Source organism: Stegostoma tigrinum, chromosome 2, assembly GCF_030684315.1.
Source record: "Stegostoma tigrinum isolate sSteTig4 chromosome 2, sSteTig4.hap1, whole genome shotgun sequence".
Lineage (NCBI taxonomy): Eukaryota > Metazoa > Chordata > Chondrichthyes > Orectolobiformes > Stegostomatidae > Stegostoma > Stegostoma tigrinum.
The window spans coordinates 102,336,423-102,356,813 of record NC_081355.1 but is presented as its reverse complement, the minus strand read 5'-3'; the positions used below and the strand labels follow the sequence as shown (position 1 = coordinate 102,356,813).

At 40.1% G+C, this 20,391-nt stretch overlaps 1 protein-coding gene across 6 annotated transcripts in view; it reads left to right on the top strand.

The window, feature by feature from the left end:
* Positions 1–20,391, top strand: part of LOC125465351 (E3 ubiquitin-protein ligase HECW1-like) — a 430,630-nt gene that overhangs the window by 91,672 nt on the left and 318,567 nt on the right. For 3 of the 6 annotated variants that reach the window (XM_059638136.1, XM_059638133.1, XM_059638138.1), the window contains 2 exons: positions 5,951–6,042; positions 7,876–8,176. In XM_059638136.1, coding sequence (XP_059494119.1) covers positions 7,912–8,176 — 265 coding nt within the window. In that variant the 5' untranslated portion in view covers positions 5,951–6,042; positions 7,876–7,911. The remainder of the gene's footprint in view (positions 1–5,950; positions 6,043–7,875; positions 8,177–20,391) is intronic. The other 3 variants (XM_059638143.1, XM_059638132.1, XM_059638131.1) reach the window with 1 other exon arrangement.

Genomic DNA, 20,391 nt, shown 5'->3' with positions numbered 1-20,391 from the left:
CAGAAGAGCAGCCAGGCCTACTTTCAGAATGGAACAAGCCCGGTCAGACAACCAGGACAGCCATTCGGGGCGGCACGGTGGCTCAGCACTGCAGCCTCACAACACCAGGGACCTGGGTTCGATCCCAGCCTCGGGCAACTGCCTGTGCGGAGTTTGCACGTTCTCCCTGTGTCTGCATGGATTTTCTCCAGGTGCTCTGGTTTCCTCTCACAGTCCAGAAATGTGCAGGCTAGGTGGATTGGCCATGCTAAATTGCCTGTAGTGTTCAGTGGTGTGTGGGTTATAGGAGGATGGGAGGCTCCAGCGGGCAGTGTGGATTTGTTGGGCCGAAGGGCCTATTTCCACACTGTAGGTAATCTAATCTAGTCTAGGCATTGATCCAATAACCTGCTTCCAAAGCATTTACGTCCTTGTTTAAATAAGGAGGCCAAAACTGCACACAGTATTTGAGATCTTGAATGCCCTGTGTAACTGAAGCATAACCCTTTTATTATTATATTCAATTTCCTTTGTGATAAAGGATAGTACCCCACTAGTCTTCTTGATTACTTGCCACATGTGTGGTTTAGGTTCTTATAACTCATGCATAAAAGCACCTAAATTCCTCTGCAGAATTTGCAGTCATCTTCCTTTCGAGTAATACATTGCTTTTTCATTCTTCCTGCCCAAAGGGGACAATATCACAATTTTTCCACATTATGCTCCATTTGCCAGATTTTTGCCCTCTCACTTAATGTAACTATATCTGTCTGCAATTTCCTTATGTCGTCTTCACAGCATAATATCTTTGTGTTTGTCTGCAAATTTAGCAGCTGCCAATTTGTTCACCTCATCTAAGTAATTGATATAGATTGTAAAAAGTTACGACCCCAACACAGAGCACTGTGAGACTTCACTTGTCACATCCTACTAACCTGATAAAGACCCATTTGTGCAAATGCTTCTAAATGTGAATAAACTGGAAGCCAATGGGCTTGTTAGTGATAGCTAGCATAGGTTCTTGCAGGGAAGGTCGCTTTTCGCTAACTTGATTGAGTTTTTTGAAGACGTGACAGGAATGACTGAGGGAAAGGCAGTTGTTTCCATGGACTTAGCAGGCCATTTGATAAGGTATCTCATGGCTGGCTCATACAGAAGGTAGAATGCTATGGGCTCGGGATAAGCTGGCTAGATGGGTACTGAACTGGCTTGGTTATTAGAAGACCAATTAGCGGTGGAAGGGTGCTTTTCAGAATGGAGATAAGTAACTAGTAGTGTTCCACAGGAATTAGTGCTGGCACCTTTTGGTTGTTTGTAATATGTACAAATGATCTGGAGAAAATTTTAGGTTGTCTGATTTAGTAAGTTTTTGGGTGGCACCAAAATTGGCAGAGTTGCAGATCGTGAGGAGAATTGTCAAAGGACACAGTGGACTATAGATAGCAAAGGTGAGCAGTAAAATGGCAGGTGGAGTTTAATCCAAACAAATGTGAGATGATGCATTTTGAAAGATCAAATTCAGGTGCAAATTATACAATAAGTGGGAGAAGCCTTCGGAGCATTGACGTACAGAAGTACAGGTCCACAGATCCCTGAAAGTGACAACACAGGAAGAAGGTGGTCAAGAAGGCATACAACACGCTGGCTGTCATTAGTCGGGGCATCAAATATAAAGGTTGCCAAAATATGTTACGGCTGTTTGAAAGTGAAGTTAGGCCACTTTTGGATCATTGTGTGTGGTTCTGGTCGTCTCACTACCAGAAAGACGGGAGACTTTGAAGAGGGTGCAGAGAAGGTTTATCAGGATGCTAGGCCCAAAACGTCAGCCTTCCTGCTCCTCTGATGCTGCTTGGCCTGCTGTATTCATCCAGCTCTACACCTTGTTATCCCTTTACCAGGATGTTGTCTAGTCTGGAGAGTTTTGGTTATGAGGAGAGTTTGGATAAACTCTGATTGTTTTCACTGCAAAGATAGAGGCTGAGGGGTGACCTGTTAAAAATCTACGGAATTTGAGAGGCAAAGGTTCTTATCTTTGCATGCCAGGATAGAAAGGTCAACTAATGGGGGCACAGATGTTCAAGGTGAGAGGGGAAAATATAGGGGAGAAGTGCGGGGGAAAATTTTCACACAGAGGGTCATGGGTGCTTGGAACTGCGAATGGAGGTGGTGGAAGCAGACACATTAGCAATGTTTATGGCATATTTTGTTAAGCACATAAACGGGAGTTGAATAGAGGGATAGATACCATGTGTGGGCAAAAATGAGCAGGTCCAAATAAGGAGTAGGAATCGGCACAGTTCTGGTGGGCCAAAGGGCTTGCTCCTGTATTGTAGTATTCTTTGGCTGGCTAGCAAAAAACAGAACAATCTTCTCTCCATGCTATTATGTTACCAATTCATCATGAGCTTTCCTTTCTACAAAATCCTTTGAAATGGCACCTTATCAAATGCCTTGTGGAAGTCCAAAAGTTGCATATCTACAGACTTCCCTTTATCATCAGCGCATGTTACTCCTTCATATAAATTGGTTAAACATAATTTACTGTGACAAAACTAAACTGTCCATTCCCAATTACCTTTAGTTTTTTGTAGTTTCCTGTTTTCTGCCTGCCTCCCTTCCTAAATAGAAAGGTTATGTTTGCAGCTTTCCAGTCCAATGGAACCTTTCTTGAATATGGGTGTTTAAAAAGCTTCTTTGTTAACAAATTGTTTTAAGACCCCAGGAAGTTGTTGGCCCATAACTCCATCAGTTTATTAGCTCTTACCCCTCCATTGTAATTTTGCACAACTGCTCCCTCCCTTCAACTTCCTGTTTTTATAGCTATCATTGCAATGTATTTGCTTCAGTCTTCACAGGAGAGAATTCAACATACTTCTAAATTTTAACCACCTTATTATCTAGTATTATCTCTCATATTCACACTCTAGAGAGCCAATACTCATTTTGCTTATTATTTTCTTCTTTAAATACCTGCAGAAATTTAGCCATCCACTTCGTCTCGTATCGTTAAAAGGTTAATCAGGTTAATCTTTTGACCAAATAAAAACCAAAAGAACTGTGGATGCTGTAAATCTGTGAAGAAAAAAAACGGAGTTAACATTTCGGGCCCAGTGACCCTTCCTCAGAACAGTTCTGAGGAAGAAACATTAATTCTGTTTTTTCCGTCACAGATGCTGCCAGACCCGCTGAGCTTTTCCAGCAACTTTGTTTTGTTATCTTTTAACCAAATACATGACCAGCTTCTCATCTTTGTGCAGTTTCATGCTTTTTTTTCTCTTAAATTATACTTTTACCTTTTCCATTGACCATGGATAGTGGCTATTCCCTCTGAAATCTTTCTTTTTATAATTTGAATTAATTTATTTTGTGTAATCTGAAATATGTCCTTAAATATCTGCCACTGTGTGTATTGATTGATCCATCAGCCTACTATACCTGTTCACATCAACTTTACGCTTACTTGGTTGCCCTCATTTATATTTAAAACACTAGTCTTAGACCTGCTCTTCTCCCTTTCAAGCTGAATGTATAAAAGCCCATCATATTGTTCCACATCTGGTTACTGGCAGGGGCATTGTAGACTATTCACACTACTAACCTATTTCCCCTCCTTTTTCTCATTTCCACCCAAACCGATTCCATATCCTAATCTCCTGAATCAACATCTTCTTGAGCAATTGCACAAATACTATCCTTGACTAATAATGTTATCCCTCCACCTTTACCTACCTTCCTATTTTTGTTGAATATTATATACCAAACAATAATCAGTACACACTGTTTGAAAATCCGAGACCATGTCCCTACAATTGCTATCAGACTGTGTATTTATTTACTTCTATGCAGGCCATCAGTACATTTACTTAGTTATAAATGCTACACACATTCAGATACAGAGCCTTTAGTTTTGATCATTTTGTGATCTTTGATCTTTGTAACATCTAGCCTTGATTTATTGGTGAATTCCTTGAAAGTTTCTCTCTGCTCCTTCCTGTCATTCTTTGACCCTCATTTTCCATTTCGCTATTTTCTCCTCTTATCTTGTTTCTATACTTTGATAAGCCAAATATTTCCACATTGAGCCTTTGCCTCCATTATTTAGTTTAAATCTCTCTCTACTTCCAAAGATATTTGTTTTGCCAGAACAGTGGGCCCAGTACAATTTAGGTGTAGACCCTCCCAACAGTACATCCCCACTTTCCTAATACTGATGCTGCCAGAACCCACTTCTCCCGCATCAAATTTTATGTACCCTCAGACAACTAGTATGAGGCTCAGACAATAATCTGGAGATTATAACATTTTGTGGTTTAGCTTTACAATTTAGAGACAAGCTCCTCATACTCACTATGCAGGACCTCTTTCCTAGTTCTAACCATGTTGCTAATACCAAGGAGTTACGATTACTGAATCCATTCCCTTCCACGCCAGGCTCCTTTCAAGTTTTAGCAGATGTACCGGGCCCTGGCAAAGCTGGCGATACAGCCATCTGAGCTCTTATTTTTTGCTGCAGTTAATGGTGTCAATCCCCTTCACTATACTCTCACATACTACCCTACATTTCTTATTGTACTGCCTACCAGAATGGTTTCCTGTACCATTTTGTCATGGTCAGTTTGTTTTCCACTCTACAATCCACATTCTTACCCATACAGGATGAGAGAACCTCAAACCTTTTCAACAATTGCACTTACTGGACTGTTTGCTTCTGAGACAAGAAAACTGGGCAAGTGCTTTTGCATCCAGGCAAAAACTGAGGCTCTTAAATGGCCTCTACGATCCTCATTACACCTTTTAATTTTGGGTTCTAGTGAGTCCGTTACCTGCATCAATTGCCACTCCTGATAGCACTAGAGAGCAATAGAGAGGTACCACCCTCTATTGGTGAGCAGTTCTTCCGGGTGAGACCCCATTACTTAGATTTAAATTCTGCTAAGTAACTCTATTTTTCTCTCCATAGATGCTGTGTGAGCTGCTGAGGATTTCCGGCATTTTCTGTTTAAATTATCAAGTGCACCTCTTTATGAAAAGCCGCCAGAATATAATTTTTACAGAATTTACAGTTTGAGGATTAGTGAAGCACTTTGGTACTAAATTGCAAACTACAAGTAATTCACAGATTTAAAATATTTACATGTACAAGTGGTCCCCAATTTATGAATAAGATTCCGGATAAGGGTGTATTAATATTAATTTTAAATATCCGATATGCAAATACTTCCTTGTGGCTGTTGTACATTGTCCTGTATTGTGTTCTAACTTATATATAAGTTGACTTTGTGAATTTACTCAAGAATGGAACTGATTCACAACCCAGAGACAGCCTCCACTTTCATAATTGTGCTCTACAATATCCAACAAAAAAACTGAGGGTGGAATAGCCCATGTTAGCAAGCCATTCTTGGTCTAATGCTTTTGTCATCAAACAATCCTTAAAATCTAAATGCACTCATTAACATTGATGAATGTCACTTCTTGGAAATGAAATATTTTCTCACATATCATTCAGTTTCAGCATCATCTGAACCCAAGTCAGGCAACAGCTAGGGTCAGATAAACAGTTAAAAACCCCTTCCTTGGCTGACTCTTTAGGACGCCTTGTTAATACTTACACTTCCTACTGCAATGATTGCTAAGTGACGATATCAATTAATGCAGAGTTACAGCTTGTTTCGTGGATTGTAGATCCACTATTTTAATTATTTAATAGTATTCCATTAAAACTGCTGAAACTCAACTTAAGCAGTGACAGCTGACAGGTGCTGAGGAGACTTTCAATCCAAGCTGAATTGGATTTGGACCTAAACCCCAATGATTTAGTATTTCAATCCTTTGCACCACTCAAGGTAATTGATCTGCTACAACTAACCTTTACAGATCCAACACATGCTCACACAATGATAAAGCACAGCTTTTATAATATGTTTACAGGTTCCGTACTTACCTCTCTCCCTGCTGATTGTATTGGCAGGACTCAGAGTTCTGTTGTGTGAATCGAGTTGATCAACCTGTGGCCTCAAGGTCCTGTTCCACAGTGGAACTTTCGCATCATCAGGGAGCGAGGTAAGGATGGAGCTTCTGAGCAAAGAGTAGAAACTTTTATTTTTAAAACAAAATTAGAAGTTTTTTTAATATAAAAGTGATGCATTCAAAAACATAGGCCATGCCATGCATCTAAACCATACAAAACAAGACTGAAGAAATTGATTGCATGCATGAAGGCTTTTCCTTCATGGATTCTTTTGTTTTGGTTATTGCAGGATTATCTTAGCTGGTTGATGTAATTATCATTGTGAACTGACAGGTTTTCTGTTTGTTATTATTTGGAAGCATGACAGAAGTGTACAGCTGTTAAAATATTCGATTTCTCTTCATGACTGCAAACGTATACTGAAATACTATACACGAGAAAGGTGGCATCTCCTGCTTTACCTGGTGTCATATTGCTTTTTAGCTTTCACTTATTTGACTTTTTACTCTCTTAAACATCATATTAATTTGGTCATGATGTTTCCTCCATGGCTACGGAGATGTCTACATAAACATTTTAATTCCAGGCGAGGCGATTTTCCTCAATATTTGAAGAGTTCAGGAGTCACAAGTTATTTGAAATTTACAATTGAAGGATTATAGTTTTCATGATTTTAATCCTATGTAAATTTTAATCAATGCTGAAAGGTTTGCCTCATTTCAGAATTGCTGGTTGAGATCCGCTACAATCTTATTTTAAGCCATATTGTAGTTTTGCTCTGTCTGAATCTATGATGCCTCCTTTACAATAAACTAAATCTGGCATAAAGGACTAAAGTACATGTTCATGGACAGCCCTTTAGTTCAAATTAGCAAATATGCCTCTTGAGGGAGACTCACTGGCAGTCGATTAACATGCCTTGGGGCATCAGAAACAACTTCTCTCCTTTTAAATCTACAACAACAACTGTGAAGCATCAGTGTAAATTTTGGGTGTTTATGTGCACTTCCTGTTCAGAAGTATTTTGAAGCGGGACAGCTGCTAAGTTACCTGATGTCTTATCAGCATCAATTATAATTGTGGTTTATGTGGGAAGGAAGCTGAAGATTGTGTGAGCAAGCATCTTTTGACGGTCTTTTAGGAAGATTGCATGATGAGAAATAATTAAAAATTTTGAAAAATTACGGGTCCTCCAGCTTAATAACGAAAAATTCGTTTGTAAAATCTTCCAAAAGATGAAATAAAAATATCTAAGATGGAATTGATTTACTAACCTTTGAAGTCAAGGGATCTTTCATTATACTTAAGGTTTTCTAAGTTATGTATAATCGTGGTTAAAGTCATTTTAAGTAGACAACATTGTCCATGGGGATAGACTGAAGGTGCTACAGTAGAAGATGTATCAGAATATATCGTTAAAGGGCAGTTCTCTAACAACAGAGTGGTGCATTTGAAAGTTTTTAGTGAAAATATTTTAAATTACTTTCCGAGACAAGGTAATTTCTCCATTGAGCGCATGATAAGTGTAAAATCAGCATATTTTCAAAACTCTGTCTATGATAAAGATTTTTCCATTCTTTGTCTTTCTGTAATTTGGGGGAAAGCTCTTACATGTAAAATCTTTTTAGTAAGGTGGAGAAAATTGCTTACAGCAGCACGCTGTCTAATTCCATTGTACCTCATGAGTGTTGTGTTTCCATTTTTTTCAATGAATATTTATGCATTCTAAACATGATTGTTAGAGGTATTATACAAACACTGAGCATCATGATTGAAGTAAGTTTGCAGAATGTGTTCGAAAAACATATTGGTCCTCATTCTATCATTATTCATTTACTCATTACAGCAGCAAACCTTGATTTGATATGACGACTTGGGTCCAGAGTTTTGAACTGGTATTTAACAGTCTAACTATATTATTTCAGAATTTGTACCAGAATAGGTTTCTGGGTTTGGCAGCCATGGCATCACCTTCCAGAAACTCTCAGAATCGCCGTCGATGCAAAGATCCCCTCAGGTACAGCTACAACCCGGAGCAATTCCGCAACATGGCAGTCACCATCCCGAGAGCAAACAGTGACACGAACCTGGTGAATTCAGGGAGTCGTTCCACCTTGATGGTCAGCAGCTCACGATATACCATTGGCCAGTCACAGGACCTCATCATCTGTTGGGACATCAAGGAGGAGGTAGATGCTGGGGACTGGATTGGAATGTACCTTGTAGGTAAGATGTTTTCCAAATTATTGTTTACCTGGAGACTTAAGCTGTTAATTATGTGCAGTGTCCGTAATCATTAATCCTTAAACTATTTCAAATAGTCATTATATATAAATGATATAAATAGCTGGTATGAACACATTTAGACCAAACATGACAAATTTGGCTTGAAAATAACAAACAAGGCTTTGTTTTGATTACATTCCGTATTTATTTTCTGGCTATCCATATGACATATGTTTGCGTAAACATTAAATGTTATACGACATAACAGGAGTTAAAGATTGATAAATAAGTTGTTAACAATGACGTTTTCTTTCTTAGAAACTTATGCCAGGAATTTAATAGGAACATGCAACTTGAGAGCAGGAGCAGACCATTTGGTCCTTTTGAGCCTGTTTTGCCATTCATTAAGAGTATGGCTGATCTGATTGTGACCACAATGTCATTTTCCTGTCTGTCTGATGTAACCCTTGTCTATCAAGAATGCAACTAACTTAACCTTGAGTAAATATAATGACTAACCCCCACTGTTTCCTGAGGAAGAGAAGTCCACGGACCAATGACCCTCTGAAACAAATGATCCTTGTCTCCACGTTAAAATAGATACCTCACGTTTTTAAATGGTGTCCCTTAGTTTTAATCTCCCCAGTAAGAGGAAACATCTTCCTGGTAACATTACCAAATTGTCTCAGGATTTTATATTTTTCAGTAAGATTGCCTTTCATTCTTCTAAACACCCAGTGGGTAAAGGCCCAACATGTTCAACCTTTCCACATACATCCTTTATCTTAGGAATTAATCAAATGGATTGTCTCTTGAACTGTTTCTAATACAATAACATTATCTTTCAAATAACGAGATCAAAATAATTCACAGCACTCCAGATGTAATCTCAGTGAAGTTTTTTACAGCTGTAGTGACGCTAGCTTACTTTTCTCAGCTGGTCTGGCAGCATCAGTGGACAGAAAGGAGAAGAAGGTCCTGAAGAAGTGTTGATGGACCTGAAACGTTAACTCTGCTTTGTCTTCACAGGTGCTGCCAGACCTGCTGAGGCTTTTCCAGAAGTTCAGTTTTTTCTTGCTGTTATCCACCATCCACAGTTCTTTGGCTTCTTTTTACCCCACTTTACTATTTCATTTTCCTTGCAAAAAATGTTTACGATCCAGTTGCCTTCCTCATCACTTGCTGTAGCTCCATACTAACTTCTTGTGACTTGGATATTTGGACACCCTGATGCTCTCTAGCAATTGGGGTTGGCAATCTCTCTCTATTTAAACAGCCTGTTGCTTTCCATTCTTGTTAATAAGGACAAGTGCATATTTGCTCATGTTATACTCCATCTGCCCAAGTTTCAACCACTCATTTTTCCTAAATATATCACTTTCAGGCATTGTCTCCTTTTCATAACTTCCCCTCCTACCCATCTAGGCAACAAAAACAAATTTAGCTATAGTACATTCAGTTATTTTGTATAAATTATTGATCTAGATTGTAACTAGTTCAGGCCTCAGTGGCTCTTGTGGCACTCTAGTAGCTGCAGCTTGTCAACCAGAAAAAAAACCTTCCTAGATAACACAGTATGGAGCTGAAGAAGCACAGGGAGCCAGGCAGCATCAGAGGTTCAGGAAAGTTGATATTTCAGGTCAACCCGAAATGTCAACTTTCCAGCATTTCTGAAGAAGGCTCCCGACCTGACACGTCAGCTTTCCTGCTCCTCTGATGCTGCCTGGCCTGCTGTGCTCCTCCAGTTCCACATAGTGTTATCGCTGGCTCCAGCACTGGCAGTTCTTACTATCTCATTTAATCTTCCTGTCTGCTTTCTGTTAGCCACTCGTTCATTTATCCATGAAAGTGCGTTAGTCCTATTTTATGCAGTAATGTTGATGAGACGTTTTAGCAAAAGCCCTTTGGAAATTCAAATACAGTACATCTAAAGACTCCTTCTTATCCATGTTGCTTCTTATTTCCTCAAAGAAATCTAATGTATTAGCTAAAAATGATATCACTTTTACAAAACCATACCTGAGCCTATTATGATTTCCTAAGTATCCTACTATAACTTGCTCTATAATGGATTTCAACAATTTTATTCTGACCAGTATAAGGCTAATTGGCCTATAGTTTCTGCCTTTATCTCCAACATTTCATGAAGGAAAGCATTAAATTTACTTTTCAAATCTGTTGGAATCTAGGGAATTTTGAAAAATGATCAAAAGTTAAGGAATTTAAGTTTTAGTTTTATTCACTTGTGGGACATGGGTGTTGCTAGCTGGTCAGATTTATTCCCCATCTCTAGTTGGCCTTAAGAAGGTGTTGGTGTGCTGTCTTCTAGAATCGCTGTCCATGTGCTGTAAATAGATCTACAGTGAATTTAAGGGAAGATTCCAGGATCTTTGACCTAGTGACACTGAAGGTTCAACAATATATTTCCAAATCAGGATAGTGAGTGGCTTGGAGTGCAATTTTCAGGTGGTGGTATTACCTTTTATCTGCTTCCCTTGTCCTTCTGGATGGACGTGGCCATGGGTTTGGATGGTGCTGTCTAAGGTGAATTACTGCTTTGCATTTTGTCATGAAGATCTGAGTGAATTTTGTTCCCTTGCCACCCTCAGTACTTCTTCCAAGTGGTGTTCAATGTGGAGGAGCATTTATTAATCAACTGAGGAGTGAAATTGGTAGGTTGTATCAACAGGAGGTTTCCTTCCCCATGTCTGACCTGATGCCCCGAGACTTCATGTGGCTGAGAATCAATGTTGAGGACTCCCAGAACAACTACCTCCTGACTGGTATATACCAGAGTGTCACCACCTCTGCAGGGTCTGTCCTGCCGGTGGGACAGGACGTATTCAGGGCTGATGATTATCATGCTTAGGATGCTTTTTGTAAAGAACAACTTTGGGTTTGGTTTTAAACTCCAGTTTCTGCCTTGGTGCTCTCCTTTGTTCTCTACTCCATTGCTTCCTGACCTTGAAGTGTTGAATATTTTATTCTTTTGGTTCCAGATAAAATGTTCCTGATTGCAGTGGCCAAAAGAAAGTTGTTCACAGCTGAAAGCTGATCCATAACTTAGAACAGAAGGAATGTCAACATGATTTGGGTTCTGTTTTTCACTAAACCAGTTCTTATCCTGGTAGATGAAATCCTAGATATTATGGGCTGCATTTAGTGCAGCTGGCTGGATGGGTATGTTGACAGGGGAGAGGGCGTGTTAGAAGAAATTGGATGGGAATACCTCCATTAGATTTCCTGTCATTGGAGAAAATTGGCCCCCAATTAATTTGAGGATCGGAAAGGCCAGATAGGAACCTTGCTCAACAGTTGCATTAATGAGTCACTTAAAAACAATTATCCTTGAATACACTGGACTTACTTAGTGGCGCAGGGGTTAACTGGGAGTGGGATAGTTCTCCCATGCTTCTCAAGGCTACCAGTAATCCCAATCAGAATTTCTTGTTTTGCGGGAAGCGGGGATCCCTCATTGACAGCACTCAGTGTCTGAGTGCAAGTCATAGCACTGGGAGGACGGAGAAGTCTGAAAGCCATCCTTTGAATTATACAGCACAGAATAGGTCCTTGAGTCTGTACCACCACCCTATTGTACTTTTCTTTTGTCTGATAACCCTACTCTCCCCTCTAGTGACCTCCAGCATCCCACGTTTTCTCTCTTGGGCCTGGGATCCAACAATTGCCGACATCAGCCATTTCTACCAGTGATTCCGCTGGCATGGAGAGATGCCAGTATCTGGTTGACTGGCAGCTCCCAAGACTGGGATTGCCTGCCTCTCCACTGCGGGTTTGCTTGTATTTGAGGCTTGAGAGTAGCTAGTTAGTAGCATTGGCACCATCCCCTAGAGACACAATGTGGGGTTCAAGCTAGTTTTTCAAACAAAGTACAGGCTTTGTGATAGCAGCTCACTGAAATAGCAAAGACAGTTTCAAACAGTATACCCAAAGTTGTTGTAATATTACTTGTGCATTTGCACAGGAGATTAATGTAGAAAATTATGCACAAGTAAGTAAGAATTTGTTTTCCATTAAACTTATTTGTGTCAGAATGATATATAGTAACCTTCAAATAAATCATTAAAATTAACATGTTATGCTTTCATTTATTACTCTGTATTTACTGCATAATGTTGTCTTATCAAACACAGGGAACATTGGCATGAGGTAGAAATTAATTTTTGCTTTGTTATTTTAAAGTGTTATGTATATTGTGAGGATAAATATAAAACATTTACACTATTAATTGAATTGGAGCTGATCTTTCACTTGACAGTATTAAGAAATCACTGTATTTGTTTATTCAAATATTGGCCACAGCAAAACCAAACGGAAGAGTAATGCTGTATCAGTGATAATGGGAACTGCAGATGCTGGAGAATCCAAGATAATAAAGTGTGAAGCTGGATGAACACAGCAGGCCAAGCAGCCTCTAAGGAGCACAAAAGCTGACGTTTCAGGCCTAGACCCTTCATCAGAGATCTCTGATGAAGGGTCTAGGCCCGAAACGTCAGCTTTTGCGCTCCTGAGATGCTGCTTGGCCTGCTGTGTTCATCCAGCTTCACACTTTATCATCTTGGAAGAGTAATGATTTTGTTCCAAATTTTGGACTCTGGAACCTCCCCCTGACCCACCCTTTCCCCATTCTGTCACACTGGACAATTAAGGCAATAAGCTCTCGGAACTTAACCCCTTCAGCCCCAGATACAACCAGGCTCAGTGGTTTACTCTTGCTGTCAATTTCAAAATACAATAAATTATTTTTAAAAAAAGTGGTTTTGAAAATGCCTTGTTGTTTGGTCTGGGTTTGAAAATATAGTCTTTGGTTGCTGTTGTGTAAACACTCCAAATTTTAAGTCATTTTGTCTCGTTTTAGCAAAATAAATCAAAGTCACATCATCAAATAATGGAATGACAAGGAGCAAACACTTAAAACAAATTTAATTTTCTTACGTGATCTAAAGAACTCTTGAGTGAGCTGCACAGCAAGAGACATTTAAGGTTTGATGCCAGGGAGACCTGCCAATGTGAATGACTGGAGAGATGCTGCTTAATGATATTTACTGTTATATCAACATGTGTGTTCATGTGCATGCAATGCATGTGAATGTGAGAGTACTAAACAATTGCCATTTTCATGAATTTCCTGTCAATATTCTCCGCATAAACTCTTGGGTCTCCAACAGTCACTACAAACTTGTCACACTGTAAGACGCCCAGATCTTACACACAAGCAAACTGCTGCTGTAACTCCCTGAACGGACTCTTAAATGTACTATGCAGCGTTTTCAAGGACCTCATTTGGAGGATATTAAACTTAGGTGAAGCACTATCTGCTTCATGGTAAGCTGCTAACATTTGGCATCCACAGAAAATTTAAAAATATCCTTAGTTGTGATAGAGCTTCAGTGAGCCCACAGCACTATCAATAATCTCATTAATAAAACTGGGCACTTGTTCGATCAAATCATTCTCCTTTCTTCGTGAAAATGGCCAAGGGTGGGGCACCAAACTGAGAGTCCCGGCTGGTTGTTTAGTTGGTAACCATTTTTTAAAAGCCTATTCACATTTGTTCGTCCCCAAACAGCATAATGAATTGATATTTATGCATGATTTGTTGTTTTTATGTTATTTTTAGTTTCTTCCTTGTAGTTTTTTCTAGCTGGGACGCCTACTTTTGAGTCCACTTCTGCCTCTTGTGCTGTGATTTATTTCTCCATTAACAATATTGAATCATCCCAGCATGAGCCAAGAATCTACATTTTTATACAAATGACAATGTCAAAGTGTATCAGATAAACGGGGGCCAGATGTTCTGATTTATATGTGAAATCTAAAATGTCACAATGTGGTTTTTAATTCAATGTATAAATAGCCATTGTGAATAGCTAATGGTCATATTTATATTGCTGTAATTTGAAAATTATAGCATTAATATTATTATGTTAAAGACACAAAATACAGTTCAAATCTTCATGGTAATGATATAAGCTTGGATGAAAATTCATCACTCTTGGTAAGTAGCCTCTGAAATATTTTTATGGTCGAGCATTTTGGCATGATCAAATGAAAATTAATGGATATTCTGCCGAAGTATGGCAGCAGAGTTTTACTGTTAGAATATTATAGGCTGGCCTCCTCAACGAGATGTGCAGTTAGTGCTGCAGGCCTTTAACAGGTGCTCCCATATCAATTGAAGAAAAACTAGACAATTAAGAACTTGATTTGCTAAACCTTAAATGTATTTATTGAGCATAAAATCCTGCAAGCTGAAATGTCACTGTTGCCTAATGTACCATGATAGTGAGCAAGAATTGGGTAAATTTCAACATCGATAGTGATGTGGTATTGACAGCAGTAGTACATGATGGGCATTTGATCTATTACTACCTGCAAAGCTGAATATTCTCTTGAACGCTGAACTTACTTTAAAAGGTTTCTTTTTTCTTATCTTTCAATTTTCTTCTCCTAAAGACAGAGCCACTTTCATGAACATAAACATTCTTCCAGTACATTTCCCACCAGCTCATTCTCCTTGAGTCTGCTAAAGATACAATGATCAATATTAAGTTTGTAAGTTTATTTTAAACGATCTGTTTAATTTCAGGTAAAATGAGTGATGATGTGACTCGAGTAATTTTGGAATGCTCTCTGCCAGGCAACAGGCCAAATGGCTTATTACCATAGGGAATGGAGGAGTATGATATGTTGCAATGAGCAAGGTGCAAAATGTCCTCACCTGAAACAAAGGCAAGAACAGCTGGTGCTGTCAAGGGACAGACTTTGTTTCCAAGATTTCAGACAGAAAGGTGAAAAGCCAAAGCTAGCATGTTCAGCAGAGTATGTCTTTTCTGAGAACACCAGGCAGAATGCAAGAGAGAAGGCAATCTCTGGTCAAATAGACACACCGTATGGCAATCTGCAGCACCAGAAGATTCATTTGATTTGATTTGATTTACTGATGTCACATGTACCAAAGTGCAGTGAAAAGTTCATCCTGATAAGCCTGGGGGAGGGGGAGGTCGGGGGGCAGAGTTTGGAGGAAAGCTTCACAGAAGTGGACCTTTTATTAACGTTGGCACTGCTGACTAAGCCCACATTTATTGCACATATTAATTGTTGAAACTGTCTGGCTTGCTTTGCTGTTTGAGAGGGCAGTTAAAAGTCTGGAATCACACATAGGCCAGACTGGGTAAGGATAGCAGACTTCTTTCCTGAAAGCACATTAGTGAACGGTATAGTTTTGTTTTATGACAATTGAAAATGGTTGTAGCCACTATTAGATTAGCTTTTAATTCCAGAACTTTATCAAATTCAAATTTCACTAACTACCACTTGTGGGATTTGAACATTTTTATGTTCGCATATCTTTACACTGGGTCTCTGGTGCGTTAGTCCTGGGATAGTACCTCTTTATGAGCTATTTAGTTCAGGACTTTTCTGAAAACTGAGGAGAGCAGCTTTTGGTGCTGATTTGATGTGGATCTGAGAAATGGGGAAAAGCAAAACCATTGGCAACTGAGAGTGATGTGGGGGTCTTTTGAGAAGTTATTCAGTAGAAAGTGAGATATATGATATAATTGCTGTATGAGGTTTGTGGTTGTCTTTCTGTAGGTTCGAGTATTAGGTGCTTACTAGGCAGCATTTTAATCAGTCAATAAAAGCAAAATACAGCAGATGCTGGAAGTCTAGATCAAAAGCAGGAAGAGGTGGAGGAACTTAGCAGATCTGGCAGAATCTGTGGAGAGAAAAAAAGTTAACCTTTTGAGTCAAATATGACTTCTTCCACTTCCAAACATTTTTGTTGCAAGTTTGCCCAGAATGTGAGACTTCAGGAAGTCTTTGGAAAGGTTCAGAAAACAATGCTGTACATTACCAGCTTTATTTTATCTGTAGACCAGTGAGCCTTACTTCAGTTATTGGTAAAGTGTTGGAAAAGGCTATAAGAGATAGGATTTATAATCATCTAGAAAGGAATAATTTGATTAGGGATAGTCAGCACGGTTTTGTGAAGGGCAGGTTGTGCCTCACAAACCTTATTGAGTTCTTTGAGAAGGTGACCAAACAGGTAGATAAGAGTAAACCGGTTGATGTGGTGTATATGGATTTCAGCAAGGCGTTCGATAAGGTTCCCCACAGTAAGCTATTGTACAAAATGCGGAGGAATGGGATTGTGGGAGATATAGCAGTTTGGATCAGAAATTGGCTTGCTGAAAGAAGACAGAGGGTGGTGGTTGATGGGAAATGTTCATCCTGGAGTCCAGTTACTAGTGGTGTACCGCAAGGGTCGGTGCTGGGTCCACTGCTGTTCATCATTTTTATAAACGACCTGGAGGAGGGCGTAGAAGGATGGGTTAGTAAAGTTGCAGACAACACTAAGGTCAGTGGAGTTGTGAATAGTGACGAAGGATGTTGTAGGTTACAGATAGACATAGATAAACTGCAGAGCTGGGCTGAGAGGTGGCAAATGGAGTTTAATGTGGACAAGTGTGAGGTGATGCACTTTGGTAGGAGTAACCGGAATGCAAAGTACTGGGCTAATGGTAAGATTCTTGGTAGTGTAGTTGAGCAGAGAGATCTCGGTGTCCATGTACACAGATCCTTGAAAGTTGCCATCCAGGCTGACAGGGTTGTTAAGAAGGCATACAGTGTTTTAGCTTTTATTATTAGAGGGATCGAGTTCCGGAACCAAGAGGTTATGGTGAAGCTGTGCAAAACTCTGGTGTGGCCGCACTTGGAGTATTGCGTACAGTTCTGGTCACCGCTTTATAAGAAGGATGTGGAAGCTTTGGAAAGGGTGCAGAGGAGATATACTAGGATGTTGCCTGGTATGGAGGGAAGGTCTTACGAGGAACAGCTGAGGGACTTGAGGCTGTTTTCGTTAGAGAGAAGAAGGTTGAGAGGTAACTTATAAGATAATCAGAGGGTTAGATAGGGTGGATAGGGAGAACCTTTCTCCTAGGATGGTGACAGCGAGCACGAGGGGGCATAGCTTTAAATTGAGGGGTGACAGATATAGGACAGATGTCAGAGGTAGTTTCTTTGCTCAGAGAGTAGTAAGGGTATGGAACACTTTGCCTGCAATGGTAGTATATTTGCCAACTTTAAGTACATTTAAGTCGTCATTGGACAAGCATATGGATGTACATGGAATAGCGTAGGTTAGATGGGCTTCAGATTGGTATGGCAGGTCGGCACAACATCGAGGGCCAAAAAGCCTGTACTATGCTGGAATGTTCTCTTTTCTATGTTCTATTTTCTGCTAGTCTCTTCGAAATTACAGTCAGAAGACTTTCTACCGGGAAACTGTGGGCTATTCATATGGTGCTGGGTGTCTCACCTACTCCTGATTTATGCACTGCAGGCCTGCCCTTGTTCCAGGCCCTGTCCAACAGTACATGGTTCAATCCCTGCTTCAACTGAGCTGGACCCAAGGCCCTACCCCCTTTCCTTACCATTGCTAAAAAAGTTCACGGCACTTTGCTGTAATTCTGTAGGTAATCACTATGGACCTGCCTTCGGGCGGCACAGAACTTGAAGAAGCTCTGACATTACTCTAACAAACCTATGTGCCTGCCTCTTCATGGCTATTATATCCTTACTGAGATGCAGGACCAAAACTGAGTGCAATATTCTTGATTGGGTCCAGCCAAGGATCTAAACAACTGAAACATGACTTGATCTACTCTAATTCAGATATCTTGTTAAAAGCCAACATTCGAAGTGACCTTTCTGAGTGTTTTTTTTTGTGTCTGTGGATAAATCAATATAGCGGCTAGGATCACTAGGGTGTGTAACTCACCTCCTGACTCCCCAAAGCCTGCCCATCATCTACAAACCATAAGTCGGGAGTTTGATGCAATACTCTCCACTTGCCTGGATAAGTGCAGCCCCAACAACATTTGAAGCTTGACACCATCCAGGGCAAAACAGCCTGCCTGATAGGCATCACATTCACAAGCATCTATGCGCTCTGCCAACACTCAGTGGCAGCAGTGTATACTAATTTACAAGATGCACTGCAGAAATTCACCAAAGATCCTTAAATAACACTTGCTAAACCCAGGACTACTTCCAGCTAGAAGGATAAGGTCAAATAAACCTGTCCGACAATAACCTAGTGACATGTGATATCTGACCTTGTCCATCTCAGTCTAACACTGGCACCTCCACATCTAGAAGGGTAAGGGTAGCAGATTCATGGGATCATAACCATCTACAAGTTTCCCTCTAAACCCCTTACCATCTTGACCTGGAAAAATATTGCTAGTTTTTCACTGGTGCTAGGTGAAAATCCAGAAATAATCTCGCTAACGGCATTATGGGTCAAAATGGTTCGGCTCACCAACACCTTCTCAAGGGCAACTAGGGATGGGCATAACTTAGAACATAGAACAGTACAGCACAGGAGCAGGACCTTTGGTCCATCATATCTGTGCTGATCATGATGCATTTCTAATCAAATCCCATCAGCCTGCACATGGTCTGTACCACTCCATTCCCTGCCCATTCATGTTTTTGTATAAATGCCTCTTAAACTTTGCTAATGTACCTGTTTCTACCATCTCCAAGGCAGCGATGTTCAAGGCACCTACCACCTTCCTGGGTTTTAAAAAAAACTTTCCTCTCACATCTCCTTTAAACATTTCCCCTTTCACACTAAAACAATGCTCCCTAGTATTTGGCATTTCGAACCCGACCATCCACCTTACTATGCTTATCATGATTTTACTTACTTTTCTCAAGGCTTCCATCAGCCTCTGACACTCTAGCAGAAACAATCTGAGTTTGTCCAACCTCTGCTTATAACTAATACACTCCAATCTAAACACATCTTGGTAATTCTCTTTTGTATCATCTCTGAAGTCTTCATATCCTTCCTAAAGTATGGTGACTAGAACTACATAAAGTACACCAAATGTGGCCTAGCTAAAGTCTTACACAGCTGCAACAAGAGTTGCAAATGGTTATACTCAATGAATGCTGGCCAGCCAGTGACACTCATTTTCCCATGAGCGTATAAAAGGAAGTGACTTATGTACTTGGACACCCAAATTACTTTGCTCTTTGGCATTTTCCAGTTTCTCATAATCAAAAAAATTCAGATTTTTTTTTTCGCTTTTAAAACGGATGAGCTGAAGTTTTCCCATGCTGAATTCCTGTGACATTGTTATGTCCCATTATCTCTGACATTGTTATGTCCATTCACTTTTCTGACTATACCTTTTCACGTATTCCTGTTCCCATCTCCTAACTTAGTATCATTGCAAATAGACAACTATTTATTCCATATCCCATCATTTTTTAATATCTGGTGAAGATTCAGAATACATCCCTGGGCAATACCCCTTGCCATTTCCTGCCAGCTTGATCACAAACCCTTTAAACCAACACAACCTGCTTGTAATGTGCAATGCCAGCATTCCCTGTAATTACTACCAAATTGAAGATTCTGCTCATTCAATGAGTCATTGCTATTAGTATGTGTCTCAACACTGAAAACTGCAGTGGTGCATAAGATGTATTTCCTTATTTTTGGCAATCATTGAGCAGCAGAGGTAGGAAAATCCATTACAACATCCAGAAATGTTCTCCTCTGAGAGCAAAACGAGAATTGGAAGCAACAACGGAATGGATATTTATGACACAACAGCTGCTGTGCCTTTCCCAAGAATATAAGGGCAATACATTATGTATCCACAGCAAATTATGACCACGGTGTATTGTGCAGTGTCCTACTTTATGCCTTGAGTGGGGGTGGGGAGATCGTAGGCTGAAATTTTCCATTTTGAACTAAAAGCATGCAGGAATTTCCCAGGAGCTGTTGTGGTCATACCACATCCTGTAAATAGCAAACAAATTCCGCCCCGCCCCCCGTCCTCCTGATTCTCTCCAGAAACCCAGAAATGCTTTCCAAGAAGCCAAATGGACTCCATGGTTTACCCACACTGCCTTGCAGATGCTGCTGGGTGGGGTCTTTGAGAGAAGAGCCATCCTGTTCATGGAGTATGGCAGCAGGAGTTTATCCCATCAGACACATCCAGCTTGGGCCGGTGTTACAGGCCTGCAAATTGGATGTCAGACGGTGCCACAAGAAAACTGAAGTCCTCCTGCGCTCAAAGAGAGAGGGATTGGTGCCATCTTTTCTCTGCCACCTTACACACATGATGGAATCACTCAGTTTCACTCTGCCATGTTGTAAAGTTAATGGTTCT